The sequence below is a fragment of the Pelobates fuscus genome, chromosome 5 (genome assembly GCF_036172605.1).
Source record: "Pelobates fuscus isolate aPelFus1 chromosome 5, aPelFus1.pri, whole genome shotgun sequence".
NCBI classification, from domain to species: Eukaryota; Metazoa; Chordata; class Amphibia; order Anura; family Pelobatidae; genus Pelobates; species Pelobates fuscus.
Window position 1 is genome coordinate 367,043,582 of NC_086321.1, and position 19,836 is coordinate 367,063,417.

The 19,836-nt window shown below is 44.9% G+C and overlaps 1 protein-coding gene across 5 annotated transcripts in view; it reads right to left on the minus strand.

Annotated features, from left to right (window-relative positions):
• GAS7 (growth arrest specific 7) overlaps positions 1–19,836 on the minus strand; it is a 237,151-nt gene that overhangs the window by 14,708 nt on the left and 202,607 nt on the right. For all 5 annotated transcript variants that reach the window (XR_010090911.1, XM_063456089.1, XM_063456088.1 and 2 more), the window contains 3 exons: positions 15,704–15,793; positions 10,740–10,855; positions 9,566–9,640 (listed from right to left, as the gene is read on the minus strand). Coding sequence is in view for 4 of the 5 variants with exons in the window: in XM_063456089.1 (XP_063312159.1) it covers positions 9,566–9,640; positions 10,740–10,855; positions 15,704–15,793 (281 nt within the window). In the remaining variant the exon portion in view is untranslated. The remainder of the gene's footprint in view (positions 1–9,565; positions 9,641–10,739; positions 10,856–15,703; positions 15,794–19,836) is intronic.

Here is a 19,836-nt window from a genome sequence, read left to right on the forward strand (position 1 = left end):
GAGAAAAATGTGCCCTACCGCTGGGGCTTCCCATTCAGCCTGCAGATACGACATGGCAACACCTGGCTGCACATCCGATGGCCGGACGATGTGGCTCCCACACTGCGAGCGCTACACATCCCCTACGTACGCACCCGTAACTGGCTGCTGGAGACGCCGCTGGCTCCCAACCGGAGAAGAGATACGGGCAGCCCACCGCCGGACACGCAGAGAGTGAGAGAATCCCCTGCCCGGATGCTTGGTGGCCCGGCGGGATCTGAGGAGTGACTACCTACTGGAGCTTAGACGCGGACCACCACTGAGGTACCTGGGGTGGGCATCGCGGTTGACCATAGTGAGCAATAGTCAGTAGGTTGGGAGGTGGGACTGAACCTCGGACGCTGGCCAAAGGTGACTCTGCTGATGCTCCCCCCCCCCCCCCCTCCCCGGTGCCGATCCGCATTACAATGGACTTGGGACGCTTTCAAGGAACTAAGCTCACTTCCCCCTCCCCCCCCTCCCCCCTGTTGATCCCTATGGGTTAGAGTACTGAATAAGCGTTAGCCCCCTCCCTGGGATTTGGGTGGGGGATTGGTCTTCGGAAAACACAAGCCCGATGGGACTCGGGGGAACTGGCTAAACTACCTGGCTTGGCTGTTGCTTCTGGGGTAGCTTGGGTTGGGGGGATGTGAAAGAGAGAAAAGGGTCGCACTGGGGTCCGTTACATACGGTGGGCCTCAAAGCCCGGGGTGTTGGGCGATGAGAATTGGTCAGTTAGACGAGAGTTAGTCCCCCTGCCCTGTAAAATGTCAACCGAACCTAGATTTGTACCTAGACCTTAGTTTTAGTTTTGCTCATATTAGAACGGCCGAGGGCCGGGCGTTGTAGTTTTACACACACACTAGTTATATTTTCACACTATCACATATTCACACAGGGTGCCCTGACTCTACCTGTACGGACTCCGCGTACGACCCCGAGGACAGACTGCGGGTTACGGACGGGAGGACCGCGGGTGACTTAAAGGGATTGGGGACTCAGACCTGTCGGACGCCTCCCACACAGTCAAGTCCAACCAACTTGGGTAGCGGTTAATCCGCTATTCCCTGACCCCCCTCCCGCCCCCACGGACACCCCTTTACCCCCCCCGACAGTTTTCCCCCCTCTTCCCCCACCCCCCCCTCCCCTGACTACCTTCCTCCCCCCTCCCCAACCCCCCAGAACCTATCCCCCCTCCCCTGTCGGCTATGGCGGGGAGCCCGGGCGGGGGTTTCGGCCCGGCCCCCCTGCGCCTCTGGACCAACAATGTAAGGGGTCTGAACACCCCGGAAAGGAGGTCTCACCTGCTCCGGTCCCTGTGGTCGGCCCGGGCCTCTATAGCGTTCCTCCAGGAGACCCACTTTAAGGGTGCTGCTCCCCACCCCCTGGGGGACTCGAGGTTCCCGGCTGCATATTTCGCAAACCACCAGTCAGCAAAGAGAGCAGGAGTGGCAATTCTCTTTGCCCGACACATCCCGTTCTGTTGCCTGGATACGAAAGTCGACCCAAACGGGCGCTACTTATTTCTTAAGGGTACGATTGCCGATAAGAAATACACGTTGGCTTCAATCTACGCTCCGAACTCGGGGCAGCACCGATTTCTCTCAAAGACCCTCCAACTCCTAGATCAGTTCCGAGAGGGTCTACTCATTGTAGCTGGTGACACTAATGTTCCGTTAGACCCACGTCTCGACACCTCTAGAGGTTGCAGCTCACACTCCGGTCTCTGTATCCGGACGGTGGGGAAGGCCCTGCGCGACACGGGCCTGGCCGACGCCTGGAGAGTTCTCCACCCTGAAGATAAAGACTTCTCGTTTTACTCACAGGTCCACCATGGCCACAGCCACCTGGACTATATCCTGATTGCTCAGGAATATCTACATCTCCTTTTGACCTGTGACATCCAGACGACAATATGGTCAGACCATGCCCCGGTACTAGCCACGCTGCGCTCTCCCTTGTTTAAACCTAGTGACAGACAATGGAGGTTGAATGAACAGGTGCTTGGGGACCCAATAGTGTGCACGGAAGCGAAAGAGGTCATTCAGCGCTACTTCCTAGAGAACCCGGCAACTGATACCTCCCCTCAAGTTCGTTGGGAAGCTCACAAATGTGTCCTCCGCGGCCACTTTATCAGGACCTGCACGAGACGCAAACGGGAACAAAATCTCGCACTGAAGGACCTACACGAACTTACAGCACAGCTGGAAAAAACACACAGGGCCGACCCGACCGAAGACAATCTCTGCCCCCTGCTAGAGGCGAGGAGGAACCTACGTGCCCTTTTATCCCGGAACCTGACGCACATACTCCGCAAGTCCCGGAGATTCTTCTATGAGAACTCAAACAAATGCGGACGACTACTGGCCCGCATGCTTCGCAAGAAAAGAAGACAGTCCCGCATTACTCTCCTGCAAAAGGCTAATTCGCCCCCCGAGCGGAGGCCAGAAGCCATAATGAAAGAATTCGGGGAGTTCTATGCGAAACTGTACAACCTGCCGAAAGAGATCGGAGCGGAGGCAATCCGACAGAGACGGGCAGACATTCAAGAATACTTGGAGCAACATCTCACCCAGAAGCTTACGCAGGCCCAAGCCGAGGACCTGGACGCCCCCATCACCCAAGAGGAGCTCAAAGGCGCCCTTAAGGCAGCAAAGGCAAACAAGGCCCCGGGCCCTGACGGCTTCCCGGTAGGGTACCTGCGGACATTTGAGGAGCTGCTCCTGCCTGAACTGCTGACGAGCCTTAATTCGGTGCTGGAGGGTGGGAGGTTTCCGGAGGACACCCTGATGGCTACAGTAGCGGTGGTCCCGAAAGAGGGTAAGGATCCCACGTCCTGCGCCAGTTATAGGCCTATTTCCCTCCTCAATGCGGACCTTAAGCTCTTCACAAAGATTCTGGCCCGCCGTGTTGGGGAGGTGGCACCGTACCTGGTGCACCCGGACCAAACAGGTTTCATCCCAGGACGTGAGGCGAAGGATAATACGACCCGAGCCCTCAATATAATCCATTCCGCTAAAACCACCTCCCGTGGGGGCCTCCTGCTCTCCACAGACGCCGAGAAGGCTTTTGACAGAGTCGACTGGCAGTTCATGGAAGAAACCCTCCGGACTATGGGTTTCGGCCCAAACATCCGAACATGGATAGCGGCCCTATATACGTCCCCGAAGGCCCGCCTGAGGATAAACGGAGCACTATCCCCCACCTTCCCCATCAAAAATGGCACGCGGCAAGGGTGCCCCCTGTCCCCCCTCCTGTTTGCCCTCACGCTAGAGCCCTTTCTGGCGGCGGTCAGACGGGATGGGGGTATTACGGGAATAAAGGTAGCCAGTACGGAACACAAAGTGGACGCTTATGCGGATGACCTGCTCTTCTTTATTGGTAATCCGATAGTCACGCTTCCCAACCTGCTGCAGTCCTTTCAAACGTATGGAGTACTCTCCAACCTGCGCCTGAATACGGAGAAATCTGAGGCACTGCCCTTGGAGCTCCCCCCTGGCCTAACAACCCACCTGAAAGCTAACTTCCCTTTTCGATGGTGCACGCAACACATTAAATACCTCGGCATCTGGCTGACGAGAGATCTGACAAAGATGTACACAGAAAACTTCCTTCCCCTCCTACGGACTCTGGCCGCGGATATGAAAAGATGGGGAGGGTCCTGTATATCCTGGTTCGGGAGGATAAACGCGGTGAAGATGAACCTTCTGCCGCGCCTCCTGTACCTATTTCAGACGAACCCCATCCATATCCCCAAAACCTTCTTCAACGAGATGTCCACAGCTATCAGCCGCTTCGTATGGGCATCGGGAGTAGCCAGACTCCGATACGCGCACCTGATCAGACCAAAACGCCAGGGTGGGGTGGCACTCCCCTCGATCCAAACATACTACCAGGCAGCTCATCTCCTTAGGGTGATAGACTGGCACGTGCCAGACACCGATAAACAATGGGTTAGTCTGGAGCGAGCCGCTTCCAAGGAGCGCTTACCCTGGATCACCTGGTTACCGAAGCCCGCACAGACGAAAGAAATCCGGTCTCACCCACTCATTGGAGCTACCCTACAGATCTGGGCGACTCTACGTTACAAACTCGACCTCACTACCAACCCAAACCCGCTGACTCCAGTGATCTACAATCCAGAGATTGCAGGCGGATTGGCCCCCAGGGACATCACCGGCTTGGGTAACCCGAACACACCATATCTTGGCGAATGGTGCGCAGACACACGTTTGAAACCCCTCGAGACACTAACCTCCTCAGCACCTCCAACGGGGCTAGCCCGCTTCCAATACCAACAGATCCGACACTATCACAGCTCCCTCCCGGGTAAGCAACTATTACTCAGGAAAAAGACGGGCTTTGAGACCCTCTGTACGGAGGGACGGCATCTACCACGAGGAATCTCCACGCTGTACTCCATGATAATACAGGCTTCCAGACTCCCCCCTGCGAGATACCAATCTAAATGGGAACAAGTCACGGGCACAACCCTCTCTGAAGCAGATTGGGAGAAGATACACGTCCTCGCACATCAAGGTACGACCAGTGCGAAGCTCCAAGAAACTAATTACAAACTCATGACTAACTGGTATCGGACCCCCCATAGGCTTTTCCAGATGGGGCTGCTGCCATCGGCTAGATGCTGGAGATGCGGGACGAACGAAGGCTCAGACCTACACATCTGGTGGTCTTGCCCTCCCATCGAGGCATTCTGGCGACAAGTACACAAGAAACTCCGGGAGATCCTTGATTCCGACATACCATTGCAACCCCTGCCGATGTTACTCCACCACTCCACTATGCCTCTGGGAGCCTACAAGAGATCACTTACGCGACACTTCCTAAACGCAGCCAAGAGCCTAATCCCCACTCGCTGGAAAACCACAATAGCCCCAACCATAGCTAACTGGATGGAAGCAGTAGAGGAGATATACAGTATGGAGAGCCTCACAGCTGACCTAAGGGGGACGGCGGAAAAGTGCGCCCGGCTTTGGGCCCCCTGGATAGAATACATTGCTCGCGTACCGGCAGGTTCCCGGGGACGTGGGGCCGAATAGACGGGAGGGTGTGAAGACACGAATTGCTGGGCTGTGGGTCGGGGTGGCGCGGGCGGATCCTCCCCCTGGTACCCCCCCGCTGTTGCCGACTCCCCCCCCCCTTTTTTAGCCCCTCCCCATCGACCCTATACTTACCCTGCCCATACGACAGTCCCCCCGCTTCAAGGCCCACAGACCGAGCTACGGTCATGGACATAACATACTGGGATAAGACAACGAACTTACACGCCCACACTAGAGTAGTCTAGCTCGAGGAGTATACTCGCACCGCTGGGCACCCAATTGACTTAGACAAGACCTGACTACTCAAACTCACACACCCGACCTGTTCCCCCCCCCCCCCTAGGGTGACAGACAAAGACCTACTATAAACAATATAGTTGCGCAGTTGCGCCTGTTCAGTTCATCTCAAATATGGGTTTCAGAAAGGTAACAGCTCCAACACTGACATGTGCAATTAGACAACCTAGGCAACATAAACCTAGGCTTAAGTTTGGATTTATCTACGAAAAGCCGAGATTGGAGGCCACTAGGGCCTATCAGGCATTCCCCGTGGACTAATCACGACTCCTTATGTTGATCTTGGTCCTATACATCCCGCCTGGTTCTTGGAGTCAATGCTGAGCCTCCCCCTAATATGACGAGGCTAAAATTCCCTGGATAGGACTCTAGCTCTCACGATGTAGAAGAGAACCTTCAACACGCACTTCTTCACCTCTGTACTTGTACTACCCTCCCTCTGTTGGTTTACTCCTTAACCCTTGTAACTGCTTACATGCATGTTATGATATATTGTATGCCTTACTCTTGATATAACCTAAATAAAAACACAGATTGTCAAAAAAAAAAAAACATAGCAGGGGATAAGAAAATCTTAATTAAACAGAACTTGTAGTAAAGAAAGCCTAAATAGGGCTCTCTTTACAGGAAGTGTTTATGGAAGGCCGTGCAAGTCACATGCAGGGAGGTGTGACTAGGGTTCATAAACAAAGGGATTTAACTCCTAAATGGCAGAGGATTGAGCAGTGAGGCTGCAGGGGCATGTTCTATACACCAAAACTGCTTCATTAATCTAAAGTTGTTCAGGTGACTATAGTGTCCCTTTAACATTCAACCTCACTAACAATATAGTCTAATTAAAGTATGGCACAAGTCAGGATACATTAACTGTATGCACACTGGACTGGAGACTACCCGGCAGAATAAATCGACAGAACACAATAAATCCTCAGTATCTGCAGACAATCCTGGAGTGTGCATCTTCGTTTTCTCTGTGTAAAACTCCAATTAATTTAATTCTACAAAACACGGGCCGCATGAAGGCTAAGAATTGTCAAGCTCTTCTCCACCGATCCCCCCCCACTAACCGGGGTAACAGAATAAATCTAGATTTGTGAATAGGCATTGGCAATATATCTGCTCAGTCGTGAGATCTGTGCATCCAAAGAGGAGTAGGATGAAGTGGGTTTTGCCATAGACCGTGATTTGAGCAATTTTTTGATCTTAAAACCACACACAAGAAGCAGGTCTTAGGTTTTATTCCTGATTTGCCCAATAAGCATGTTTAAAGCTAGAATGTGACTATTAAATTCAAATCTGTTGTTTCAGCCTTCCTTCCCCCCGTTACTGCTTTCTGACATTGGAGCCACGGAAAATAAAGTAATAAAATAAAAACAATGGGGCAGGGGGGTAACATTTTATGAATGAATACATCCTTGTTTTAATTTCTCCAAAGCAGTAATCTGAAACCAATAGAATTTAAAGAATCAATGGAACAATTATTTAAAATAACAGCCAGGTAAAGAGGATTTGATAACAAGACTGTTATCACACTATAACGAAATATTCTCCTTACACGTAATCTCTCCCACAGCAACACAGTGTACATGAATGTATACGGACACAACTGGTACATCTCTATAGGCACCTGTGCATCCACCACATTCCTACACCCAGGCCATCTCTGTGTAGTATGTGTTAATCCCTCTGTACAACGATTATCATTATTATTATTATTATTGGCATATAGCGACAGCATATTCCGTAGCACTTTACAATATTATCAGAGGGAAAGATTTAACAATAAATGAGACAATTACAAAAACCCACAGAAACAATAGGTTGAAGAGGACCCTGCTCACAGCAAGCTTTCATTCAACAGACATGTTGGCTGTACATAGTGTACCTGTCCAGTACCAGGTGAGGTCACTTTAAAGTTTAAAGGTAAGAACATTTACAAAATCCATCTAATATGACCACAGCCTTAGCAGGTGTCCGAGAGGAAAAAAAAAATGCATTATGGGTCATTCTCACACAATGCTCTGTATGTACTTAATATGTAACATTGTGTTTACCAAAACTCAGAACTCTAAGCAACTACCATTGCGACTGAAGGAATACGCCAAGCACCATAATCACTACAGCGTGATCGTATTTGTACAATTCCGCAGAGGATAATGGAAGTTCTGCTTACATATTTTACTCTAAAACGTAACAACAACTCTCTATAATCCCTGCTGTGCCCATGATCTGCTGCTGTGGGTCGGTATGGGGGAAAACTCAGCACTACCATAGAAAATTACTGAAACATATTGCAGGTCTAGACAGAGCTCACTGCAGAGGCTGCACACCCAGGAATTTACAGAAAATTTTGTGGGAATCTTTTTAAACTGTTTTAGTTTAGATTTCATTATCTGTAAAGTGCAATACAATTCTTTCCTCTCCAGCTTGGAGTGTCCCTTTGGTACCTTTATGAAAACACTGTATAACGGACTTTGAAACAGTTAAGTTTGCAATATGAACAAAATCACGTTCTGAAATCAGGTGATTAAAACTGTATAATTCGCAGACAACACTAATCATGCAAAAACGGCTGCGGGACGGAAAAAAAAAACCATTTGTAATGCAAATTAGATCCGCTGTATAACAACACAGGTGGGTGTATATCACACAATATTGCTGCTTGTCATGATTTCGAGATTTGCGCACACAAAAACACCTAACGCTTGATTATTAAACACTGAATTGGAAATACTGCCTGCTTTCGCCGGCTGTAAATCAGTTCTACGGATATAACCTTGTAATAAAGTATCTCATGAAACCAGAGCGCACTGGGAAAATGAACTGAAACCAAGTTATTCCAGCGCACGGCTTACTCTACTTGAATGAAAACGTATTCCACAATGTCATATAGAACAGATTTAGCGTTTATGATTGCAGAGGCTGGACCCCAGTGAAGTATTTTTAAGTTACCCTGGGTTGTGCATCCCTACAAAGAAGTACAGATTCATTTCCACAGCCTTTAGTAATAGCTATAATAATAGGTTAGAAAGCTCAATGTGTCCATGTGCAGTTAAAAAAGCAGGTGGCGTGGGATTCGAAAGGGACACTAAGCTCCGTAAGAGCCATAATTACATCCATCGTTTCTTTTTAATAAAATCATGAATGAAGCTACTGGTAAGCTGATGGAAGCGATGGTGCAGCTGCAATTAGCTTGGGCAGTACTTTCATTCATGCTTTCTGTAGAAAGGAACTGCTGCAGAATAAAATGAAAAAAACTGTTCAGGTTTTCAGGCTGAAAATAACTTTAATATGACCCATCACACTCAGCCATCAAAATATTTTTGAGCCGGATTAGTTTTAATCATGTTGATAGAGTGCATTCAATTAAACATGTATAACAGTGGTTCTTACACCTGTGTCAGGTCCCACCATTATGTCCCGGTGCTATTCACGTCCACCATATTGCCATAACGTGTTAGGCCCCCCCACTACGCTACAGTACCCCAATATTGGCGAGTCTTACACTAACTGTAACATGGGAGACATATGAAATAGTGCTACTGAAATAAAGTGCATTGAATTAATATGTTGTAAGAGCATTGTGAATATATAATGGAAAATTAATGTCATTAAAAAACAATTAAAAATGAATAAATAAATAGAATATATATAAATAATTAAAGTGATAGTTCTTTGATGTATATACATTACTCACAATGCATATAATATACGTGCTCTATAACAAATGAAAATATTAAAGTGACATTGCTATTTATTTAAATATAGAACTGTAATTGTGTGAGTGAGCAGTTCCTTAATCTGTATTTTGTATACAATTTGGTCTCTACGATAGCACCATTGCTGAGAAGTATGCATGTTCCGAATGTGGACCCAATTCTCTTTTTTTCCCCCCAATGTTTTTAGTAAGATCCCAGTGGTTGAATCAAGAACATGACACTCTTCAGACCAAACACCAAAAATATAAAAAGCAGAAATAAAATCGAAGATTAGAAGAACCAATCCTGTGTTACACAAAGTAAACATTAAACACAGTATCAACTTAACACCAAACAATGAAAGCTTGAACAGAAGGCGTTTTACTAGCTCTGAGTGCGCAGTATATCCGTGATCTGTTTACCATGTGATACATTGTGTTCTAGATATGAAACTAAAAGTCAATTAGGAAGCCGTTTTCTCTGACCTACCCTTCTTCCTGCGAGGCCAGGGAGTTTTGAGACAGTTTTGCCAGGTTTTTGGCATATTCTTCTTCGATTTTTATTCTGCGAATATAAACAGAGAGATTCACCGTAAACAGATAACTACCGGTAACACTCTTCATGAGAATAATTTACCAAAACAGAGAGAATTATTTTAAACAGAATGCAGTTTATTCACCAACATCAATTTGCAGTGGCCTGAAATCCAAACTGCAAAATTAACATCATTTTAACCCTTAAGCAACCAAAGTTGCAGGGGTTAACAAATGTAAGGGGGGTGAGGCGGGAGGGAGTAAGGCAAGTAAGAAATACAGATTGCAAAGTTATAAAATAACCATTTATTTTCACAAGATTATATTAACAGGAGACTAGGGTTGGATATTTTACCCCTATTGTTTGTCAGAATGCAATAAGATAATGTATTTGTTTTTTGTCCGGTTAATAGTCTAGTAATAGCGGGGTTTCAAGAAGGGGGTGTGCTAGGTTGTTGGGGTAAAGATGGATGAGTCATCTCACTGGTAGGACCATATCTGCTTTGCCAATTTTAGATTGCACAAGCTCTCAAAGAGATTTTGGACTAGGAATTCTCTAAAACCTAGAATTCTCTGAACTGTCCCTGTGTCTTCAATAAAGGGTTACTCCAAGCACCATGGCCATTTCAGTGATTTGAAGTGGTTATAATGCCTGGAATTTGGATGTAGTCTGAAACGCTGCACAAACAGGAGTTTAACCCTTAGGCTGCCAGAGGTGTATCTCCACTTCTGGCCACGTCATTGGGGTGCTTGGAACCAGAATTCACATAGAATTGCATTCATTGTACAGCGCTACGGAATCTGATGGCGCTATATAAATAATAAAATAATGATGGGTGGTGTGATTGGCTTCTGGCTTCTATAGCTCTATAGAGTCAGCTGTCATAACCGACTAGAGAGAAGACCAGGAGCTCTGCGGGGACTCCCGTAAGAGAGCTGTAGTAGTTATGGTGCTTTGAATAACCCTTTAACAATACACCAGATTCTCCTCTCTTATTGTATTGCATTTGTGCTCAGGTAGCCCTTATTTTATACAAATGATGTGTTTGCTTATTAAACGTAGTGAAGTAGGTTATTCCCCGCAAGGAATCCGAGAAGTGAGCATTGTGTGCAAGTTTTTTTCAGATTACCTTTCCCGAATAAACTCGGCCATTTCTTTCTGCATTTGTTTGCCTTTGAGCTGTTTTTGAAGGAGGTCTTCGAAGCCGCTCACTGAGCTGTTACCTTGGGGGTCTTTCTTATCGGCCTGGAAAGCAACGATCATGTCAAATCACAGAACGAAGGTTTAATCTGTACAGATTTACAGTGTATTTTCAACCCTCTCCCAGGATGCACAAACCAGCGGTTCACAATTACTAAGAGGCGAGATGTTTGAGTAATTACTCCTGGGCTTTTGTTTAGGAAACATTTGCGTGTTTAAAAATGAACCGCTGTCATATAAATTCAGCAATTTTACTTTTCATCTCTGTGTAAATGCAAAGTGGACAATAATCAATCAAGTTTACTTCTCTCCACCTGACAGTTCACATAACACTGCAGATACTCATTACTTCTATAACATGTACCATGTACTGCGGGGAAATGATTTTGGGATCTGAACTAGAAACTTTGCTCTTATAAGCTGTTCTATCAACAAACTCATCTAGATGCCATTTATGAAGGTAAAAAAAATTAAATAAAAAATTACACGCATCTCCATCCTACTATGTTCTGTGCATAACCTTTTATTAAGGTTTAAAAGAAAGAAAAAAATCGTGAACTGTAAAAGCAGTTATCTTAAATTTTACAGATGGCATTTGGGGTAAGCTTCAGCTCACCGGAATTTGTTGGTGCAATATAAATAATATTAATAACAATATACAGAGTTTCCCACAAAAGACACAACCTGAATAAGGATCTTAGAGATAGACAGATAGGAGCTTTGTCATGATTTGTACATCACTTTATAAGCATTAGGATGGCAAAAACAGACTAATTGCAGTCATTTTAACAATGTGTACCAGTACCAGAATAGCCGTACATGTTCGACACATACAGCTTAGCGAATGGATTTGATGAAGAATAAAGCGTGCTTGATTGCCATTACTGTCCTGTGCACCAATATCCACAAGACATTCCATTACAGTTTATTAAACGTTAGATCTCTTTAATGGGATTTCATTTCACAGTAATTCTGGGGAAGGTGAGCTACACTGCTAGCGGGTAAATCATTGATGTCTGTCCTGCCCGACGATTATCTTCTTGGACGCAGGCCAGACCTCACCTGCACCCTGGAACAGACCCGCGTATTGTGCAGTATCAGTCAATATGGGGAGAGGCCCATTGTCTGATTCACTAAAGGTGTAATGATTTATTTAACATGTGTATTAGAGTGATCAATGCATGGCTAATGAATAATGATATGTAAATACCTAAAGCATGAAGACAATAGACATTTCCACCAGAAGAAAGACTATGTGTCTGACCTTGTGGAGCTATCATGGGGGTGGACAAATGGTAGATTCCCGTTTTAGAAATGCAGCCATAAAGATGTTATACCAGTCAATAAGGATAGCACAGTATTACAGTTCCACAACTCGGGACCTACCTACCCCTATGTGACCTGACCTACGTGTGATGATTACCTACCATTCCTGTATATCATACGTGTTTTGTCAGGAGTGAATGTTTGTCTTGTTTACCTATTGTAAGCACTGTGGAATATTTTGTCGCTTTATAATAAGTGTAATCAAGGTGCTTTGTTGATTAGTCTTGTTGCTCTTTGGCTATTTGAAATCAATACCGGATTTCCAGGACAGCTGTCTGTCTAGCATAGAGTTTTATCATAGCTGCCTTAGGATACATACTTATATAGACATTGCTCATCTGTCCATTCATCGGCTGCACAGATTTTCTGCAACAGCTTTTAATCAAGATGTCACCACAATGTCAACAATCCATTTATTATGGGTTCCAGAAGCAGTAGGCTCCGTTCTAACCTAATCCAAACTACACACGACCGTTCACAAAGGAGCTCTATTCCCAAGCTGAAGACCCCTACAGAACTCATCCAGCCATATCAAGACACAGGCTATAGAAATACATCACAATCCCTGGGTTTCCTGCTAGGACAATGAAAAACATATTTAACGGATGGCTGACCCTCCAATTCCACCTCAGTATGGGAGCTGTGTTTCAGTGAGTCTGGTCCAGATTCTCCTTCACCTTGTCAGGAAGACAATGATTGCTCCTGACAGTGCGGCAGCTACAATCAGACAGCGAAAAGGAGGAAAACGGGGCAGAGGGATGACCTGTGCTACGGCAGAGAAATGACCAGTACCAAGAGCTCAGATGATTAAACACAAAGTCACTGTTGGTACAGTTTGAGAATTGATACAATAATGCCCAGTATTAAAGGCTGCTCTTTCGTCTTGTTGTCATTGTTTAATTAACCCACATTGAGGATTCTGCAGGAACTTTATGGTGTCTCTCTGGGGTAGGTAATTACGATTAGAATAAAATTTAAAAATCTGAAAGTACAACTCTATTAGCTGTAACAGAGACCATGAAGGTAAGATAGGAGCAAAAATAGTCTTGGCAAATAGTAAGCTATTGAAGTCAGTAGCACAATGTAAAAAGAGGTTCTTAGAACCCTGTTTCCCATTTACCTATGGGACCCCAACTCCAGATGGAGGTAAGAGAACTACTAAAATATTGCAGGGATTACGAGATACTGCATGGGTTTGAAAGATTGAAGCTTCTGCTAGGAGCTTCCGTTAGCTCTCCTTAGCTGAGAGCATCAACTGATCAATTTTAGACAATGAGCTAAGTCTTGGACTGCTGGGCTTAGCTCAGGCAGAGAGATTCCAGCACTCAGACAGGTAGCAGCACCCAGAGGAACCCAGGTAAGTGTTTTAAGTTTAACCATTAGAACCATTAACATAAACCCACACTTTACCATCCTTAGTAGAATGATACATTATGCCGTGCTCTCCAATCATTGAACCATAAGGCTGCAGCACTCAATAAAGAATGCAGACACGGTCAATGTGTTGTTCCACACTAAATTTTAGAATGAAGAACACACATGCTCTAGGAGGCTCAAAGGAACACTATAGTGTTAAATATACTTGTATCCCTAACACTATAGTGCTAGAGTTGCTAATTAGCTCCCCAGCCCCCTTCTCTGTTCAGAAAACAAGGTATTTAAGCATACCCTATCTCCCACACTGCACTGGTCTCTCCACGGCTGGCCCCTCCTCCATAGTTGAAATCATCATCAAGTTGATGATCTTAGCCAATCCAATGCTTTCCCATAGGAAAGCATTAGGAGGCTTTTGCGCTTGAGCAGCTAAATATGTCAATGCATCTCCTAATAGAGATGCATTGAAACAGTGTATCTCTATTGTGGATATTTAGTGTCTCCATGCAGAGCGTGGAGACGCTGAACATAGGTGCTGCACAGTGTGCAGCACTGCCCCAGGAAGCACCTCTACTGACCATCTGATTGACTGCACCTAGAGGAGTTACCAGGCAGCTATCTAAACACTGCCGTTTCTTTGTTTTCCGTGCTTTTTTACAGTGCTAACACTGCAGGGACCGGCTATAGACACCTGAACCATAACATTAAGCTGTAGTGGTTCTGGTGACTATAGTGTCCCTTTAATGATTCCAGCATCTTACAAAACAGCAAACCTTCTGATATATCTTTATTTATTTATTTTTACCCACTACACAAAGCTTAACATATCCACGCACTCACTAGCCACTGGTAAGTGAATATTTAGCACTAATGTGATAGAAAGGAAACTTACTGTGTACAATATGTGTAATGATAACAAGCCAATATTCTGTGTAATAATGATATAACCATATTTTAGTAATCAGCTGCACACTATAAGCAAATATAACAGCCCATACATAGAGATACAGCAAACCTATAAGTAGAAATTCAACGCTGGGGATGAAGACCTCGGTCCTCCAGGCTTGCAGTACCTTTTGAGTTGGCCTAGCAGTGTAGTACTTGACACTGAGAGCCCTGAATTGCAGACTCTGGCATATACAGAGACAGTAATTAAATATCCATTATGGATTTAATATAGGAGTGAAATCATTATGTGAAATAGCGAGATCTGCAGAGAATGACCAGACCTTTTTACACTAGCAGTGTGCATAGAATGCCGTCTCTCAAAATACAATGTGTCCAAAGTTAATGCTGTTAGAACTTCGTGACAGTCTGATGGGCTTAATCGGAGACGTTTATTTCCATATCAGTTGTCATGGTTGCTATTACGCACTGTGTGACGCAATTCACGTGGTCCCTGAATTCTACCTCCTGTGTGACCACAGTGTTACATATCTGGCCACCAAGCACATTACAATGTCAGTTCTTTACACTAAATGGGAATCAAGAAATCGAGAGAAAATCCCAATACGGAACAAGCAGAGTGTGAAAAAACCTCAAGATTTACATTGTGGCTGCTTATAGTGTGCACCACAAACAGCAACGCACTAAATGTGTAATATCAGGGGGGTTCACATCTCCCAGAATGTCCCAGTCCTGATACAAACAGATATAAACACACATATATGGAGATACAGCAAACCTAGAAAAGGAACATAGTGTTATGCTATGTGCTATTTCTGTGCCCTTTCTACGTTTGCTGTATCACCATACATGTATTTTTATATTTGCTTATAGTGTGAATCAGATTACTATATTATGGTTCTGTCATCATCACACAAAGAAAATGGGCTTCTTATCATTACACAATATTCTACACAATAAGACAATAAACATGTCCAATGCAATATATGGCCTCAACAAATCGAATTATAAGATATTGCACCATTATTACATTATTAAAAATGTGATATATGACTGTGTTCAAAACAAATAAACAAATTTTACAGAGATTCTACGGTTCATTCCGAGTCTCTGTGCAACAAAAAAACAGCGAGACGAGGATTTAATCAGGCTCTGCTCAGTTCTAGCTGCCTAGCCTTCCCCCACCATCGGGGTCTTCACTCCAACCCAAGAAGCGGTCCTCCCACAATGGGTAAAGCTCCTAAATAAACTGTCTTCGCAAGAAGTGAAGATTCCATTTTCTCTTACCCAGAAATAGTCACAGTAACTCCATTCTCCTGGTTTTAGCAGCTGTTGCTCAGGCATGGTGTCCGGATGTGGGAATGTCACACAATTTATCTGGAAAAGACAAAAAAAAATAAATATTAATTTAATTCTAGATTTACTCCGAATGTGATAAAAAAAATGGCAAAAACATTATTGTAGAAAAGCCATCAATAGCTTGTCAACACATGGATAATAGATTATATCAGATTATCGTCATCGATCTATACATAAAAACATCTCTTAAAATCAGGACATTATTATAGGTCTCGTCTTCATGGGTTATAAATGAGCCATATAACCCTCACCTCACATAAACTCACTTATAGAAGCATATTCCATCATTGCCTTATTGTGTGTTCCCGAGTGCTAACCAATATTTGTCACTATAGATTGTATATATGATTTACTTATTAGGTCGGCTCTATATAGATACGTTAATTGTCATAAGGAAATCAAAGACCTTTGTTTGTAAGCTTGTTTATAAATAAATGTTCTCTCTTATTCTGCTCCTACACTGTGATACACAAGGCCTCTTCATTAGGCTCATTAGTGCCTTCGGGCGCAGTGACTCTTCATTAAGTCCATTAGTGCCTTCGGGCTATAGATACAGTTGCTGACGTTGTTGTGCTTTTGTGAAGTGACTGACAACCCACAGGAAGCCCTTGTAAAAGGTACTTTTACGCTGATTGACTACTTTAAACACAGTCTCCCCTTGATACAAAATCTATACTGGGTGTTGCCATAGAAATGGACAAGCGATTCGTAGAGGTTTCTTGTTTCTTTGTGTAGAAACGGTAAAAGCTGGGGGTAGAGGATACGTATTACATATGGATTATTTTTTATATATCGGAGTACAGCAGAATTCTACAAATACAACCGCCAAACAAAACAGCAACCTCAGAATGATTCCGTGTAGATCAAGGGATGGCGATCAATAATAACATAAGTGTTTATGTACAGAGTGACCCAGAATCCAAGAAGGCACGCTGGGTGGAATATGGCTGCTAGTTATTGACAGGGTTTTAACCCCAAATAATGTGATAAGGCAAGTGATTATCCCGAAGTAAGGTTTAACATTTAACAGTTAAACCTGATCTCTCCCTGTCTTTCTTCTGGCTAATGGGCTACTTACAATAAGAGCCTCCCTGTTTTTACCCTTCGTATTAGGTTCCCTAAAACAGTGCTTCCCTCTCTGCTCACCATATTATTATTTATAAAGCGCCAGCACATTTCATAGCGCTGTACAATAGGTGGACTAACAGACATGTATTTGCAACAAGATGAGCTGGACACACAACGAAGCCTACATGGAACTGCATGCCTTCAGAATGACAAAGCATCATGGAAGCTCTTGTTTTAAAATATCTGGGGATCTACCTTTTGGGCAACCCTGCTCTAGAGGTTATGGGTTAAAGTGGCACAGAAGGTAAGGGAAGGGTGTATTTCATGTACGGGAAAAGTAGGTTGCCAGAACAGTGAAGGGTTAGTGTTTTGGATGAGACAGTTGCAGTAGAGGAAGTAAGATGGATAACCAAGGTGCGGGGAGGGAAAGCTATTAACAGCTTAATTGATATGCTTTCTTACAGAAATTAATTTTTAATGATCTTTTGAAGGAACTAAGACTTGGCGAAAGTCTAACGCAGCAGAGAAGGGAGTTCCATAGGAACGGCACAGCCCTAGAGAAGTCTTGAAGGCATCAGATGTGGAAGCACGAACAGGTAATAGACGCAGATCTTCGGCAGAGCGTAGGCACCTGGACGGGACATACTTATGCATCAGTAGGAGCAGTGTTACATAAAGATTTGTAAGCATGCACCAGAATTTTAAATGGAGCCCTATTTCTTATAGGAAACCAGAGTAACGACTGACAGAAGTGGGAGGCATGGGAGGTGCGGGCAGACAGAATGAGCCTCGCCGCAGCATTCATTATAGATTGTAACGGAGCAAGCTGGGAATGCGTAAGACCACTGAGCAGTGGGTTGCAGTATTCAAGGCCAGAGATGATAACAGTATGCACCAGCACCTTGGCCACTTCTGGCGTTAGATAGGGGCAGATGTGAGCTATATTTTGGAGATAGAAGCAACAGGATTTGACAAGTAACTGGACCTGAGGGGTGAAGGAGAGTTCAGAATCAAAGAGAACACCTAGGTAGTGAGCCTGTGAGGTTGTGCCATTGAATTTGATGGAGACAGACACAGGAGTAGCAACAATTGAGGAACTAAACACAAGAAGCTCTGTTTTGGACAGGTTAAGGTTAGGAAAATGAGCAGCCATCCAGTTAGAAAGAGCTGAAATGCAGTCAGAGACTCAAGTCAGGAGAGATGGCGAGAGATCAGGAGAGGACAGATAGATTTGTATGTCATCTGCAAATTAATTATAATGGAAGCCAAAAGAGCTGATGAGTTTACCATGGGAGGCAGTATAGATTGAGAACAGTAGGGGACCATGGACAGAACCTTGGGAAACACAGACAGAGAGGGGTTGTGGAGGACAGGAAGAGTCTCATAGACAGAGAGTACAGAGGATGAGAAGAAGCTTTTGATGATCAACAGTGTCGAAGGCAGCAGAAAGGTCAAGAAGAATTGGAGAGAGAAGTGACTGCTGGATTAGCAGCAATTAAGTTGTTTGATATTTTGATAGAGTAAGGAGCGTGAAATCCAGACTGAAGTGGGTTGAGCAGTATGTTGGAGTCAAGGAATTCAGTCAATCTATCATACACAACTCTACTGAGGATCTTGGAGGCAAACGGTTGTAGTGAGATAGGGCGGTAGTTAAATGGGGAGTTAGGGTCAAGGTTTGGCTTTTTTTTAGAATTGATGTGATGGTTGAAGGGTGAAGGGTGAAGGACATATGCCAGAGGAGAGGGAGAGATTAAATATTTTAATAAGGGCAGCGCAAGAGAAGTTGACAAAGCGTGAGTGAGATGCGAGGGAAAAGGACCAAGGGAACAAGTGGTGGGGCTGGAGGACCAAAGCAGAGCAGAAACCTCTGCTGGCATAGTGGGTAGTGAGCATAAAACAGAGGAAAGTGCGTGGTTGGGGGAGTGGTGGAAGGGGTAGGAGGGAGATTAGAGATCTCTTTCCTGATCACAGAAATCTTCCCAGTGAAGTGCATTGCAAAGTTTGTAGTGGTCAAGTTAGTAGGAGGAGGAGCAGTAATAGGGAAAAGAAGAGAGTTGACAGTGTGAAGCAGGTGTTAGGGTTTTCGGGAGAGTGTGGTTATGAGGGTGTTGGAATATTTTTCTTTTGCAGAAGAAACAGCCAAACTGTAAGAGCGCAGCATAAATTTATAGTGGAGGAAGTCAGATGCATAACAAGACTTTCTAACGCAGCATTCAGCAGTCCTGGAGCATTTTTGGAGGTAACGGGTCAGCTTAGTGTGCCAGGGTTGTAACTGGTGTTGCCCCCAATGTTTAAATACAGGACGTGCCATGATATATAGTTCAGAGGAGAGAGTGGAGTTGCAGAGGGAGGTTGCAAAACTAGGGCAGGTAATGCTTGAGATGGGTGAAAGGAGAGTTTGTAGGTTAGTGGAAAATTGTTGTAGGTCAAGATAGAGAAGGTTTCTACGAGACAGACAGACATCCCAAGTCTCCCGGTAGGGCCGGGAGACTCCCGTATGTGTAGTGTGGCTCCCTGACACCCTCAAGTGTCAAACAATATCCCAGAAATCACACACACAACCTGACATACTATATATACAGATTGTGTGTGTGATTTCTTCAGGCTATTATATATGCTAAATGCCCTTAGTAAATTAAGGGCATTTAGCATATATTAAGAAACCACCCCTTTTCTGCTCACCCCCATGAATATTATTTCAAGAGCCTGACCGGGCCCCTGCAGTACCTGCCGGCTGGGAGAAAGTGCTAAACAGCCGGTCACTTCCTCCCAGCTAAGAAGACAGCCACGCGGGGAGGGGGTAGGAGGCTGGAGCACACAGGCAGCAGGGAGGCAGAGAAGAGGCTGGAGTGAGCAGCTACACTCCCATCAGCCTCAGCCAGGACACAAGCTATGGGTGGCCGCAGATTAAATTGTTATGCCTTGAGTGTGTATAAACTAGTGTGTGTATCAGTGTATATCTGAGTGTGTGTGCATATGTGCAAGTGAGTGTA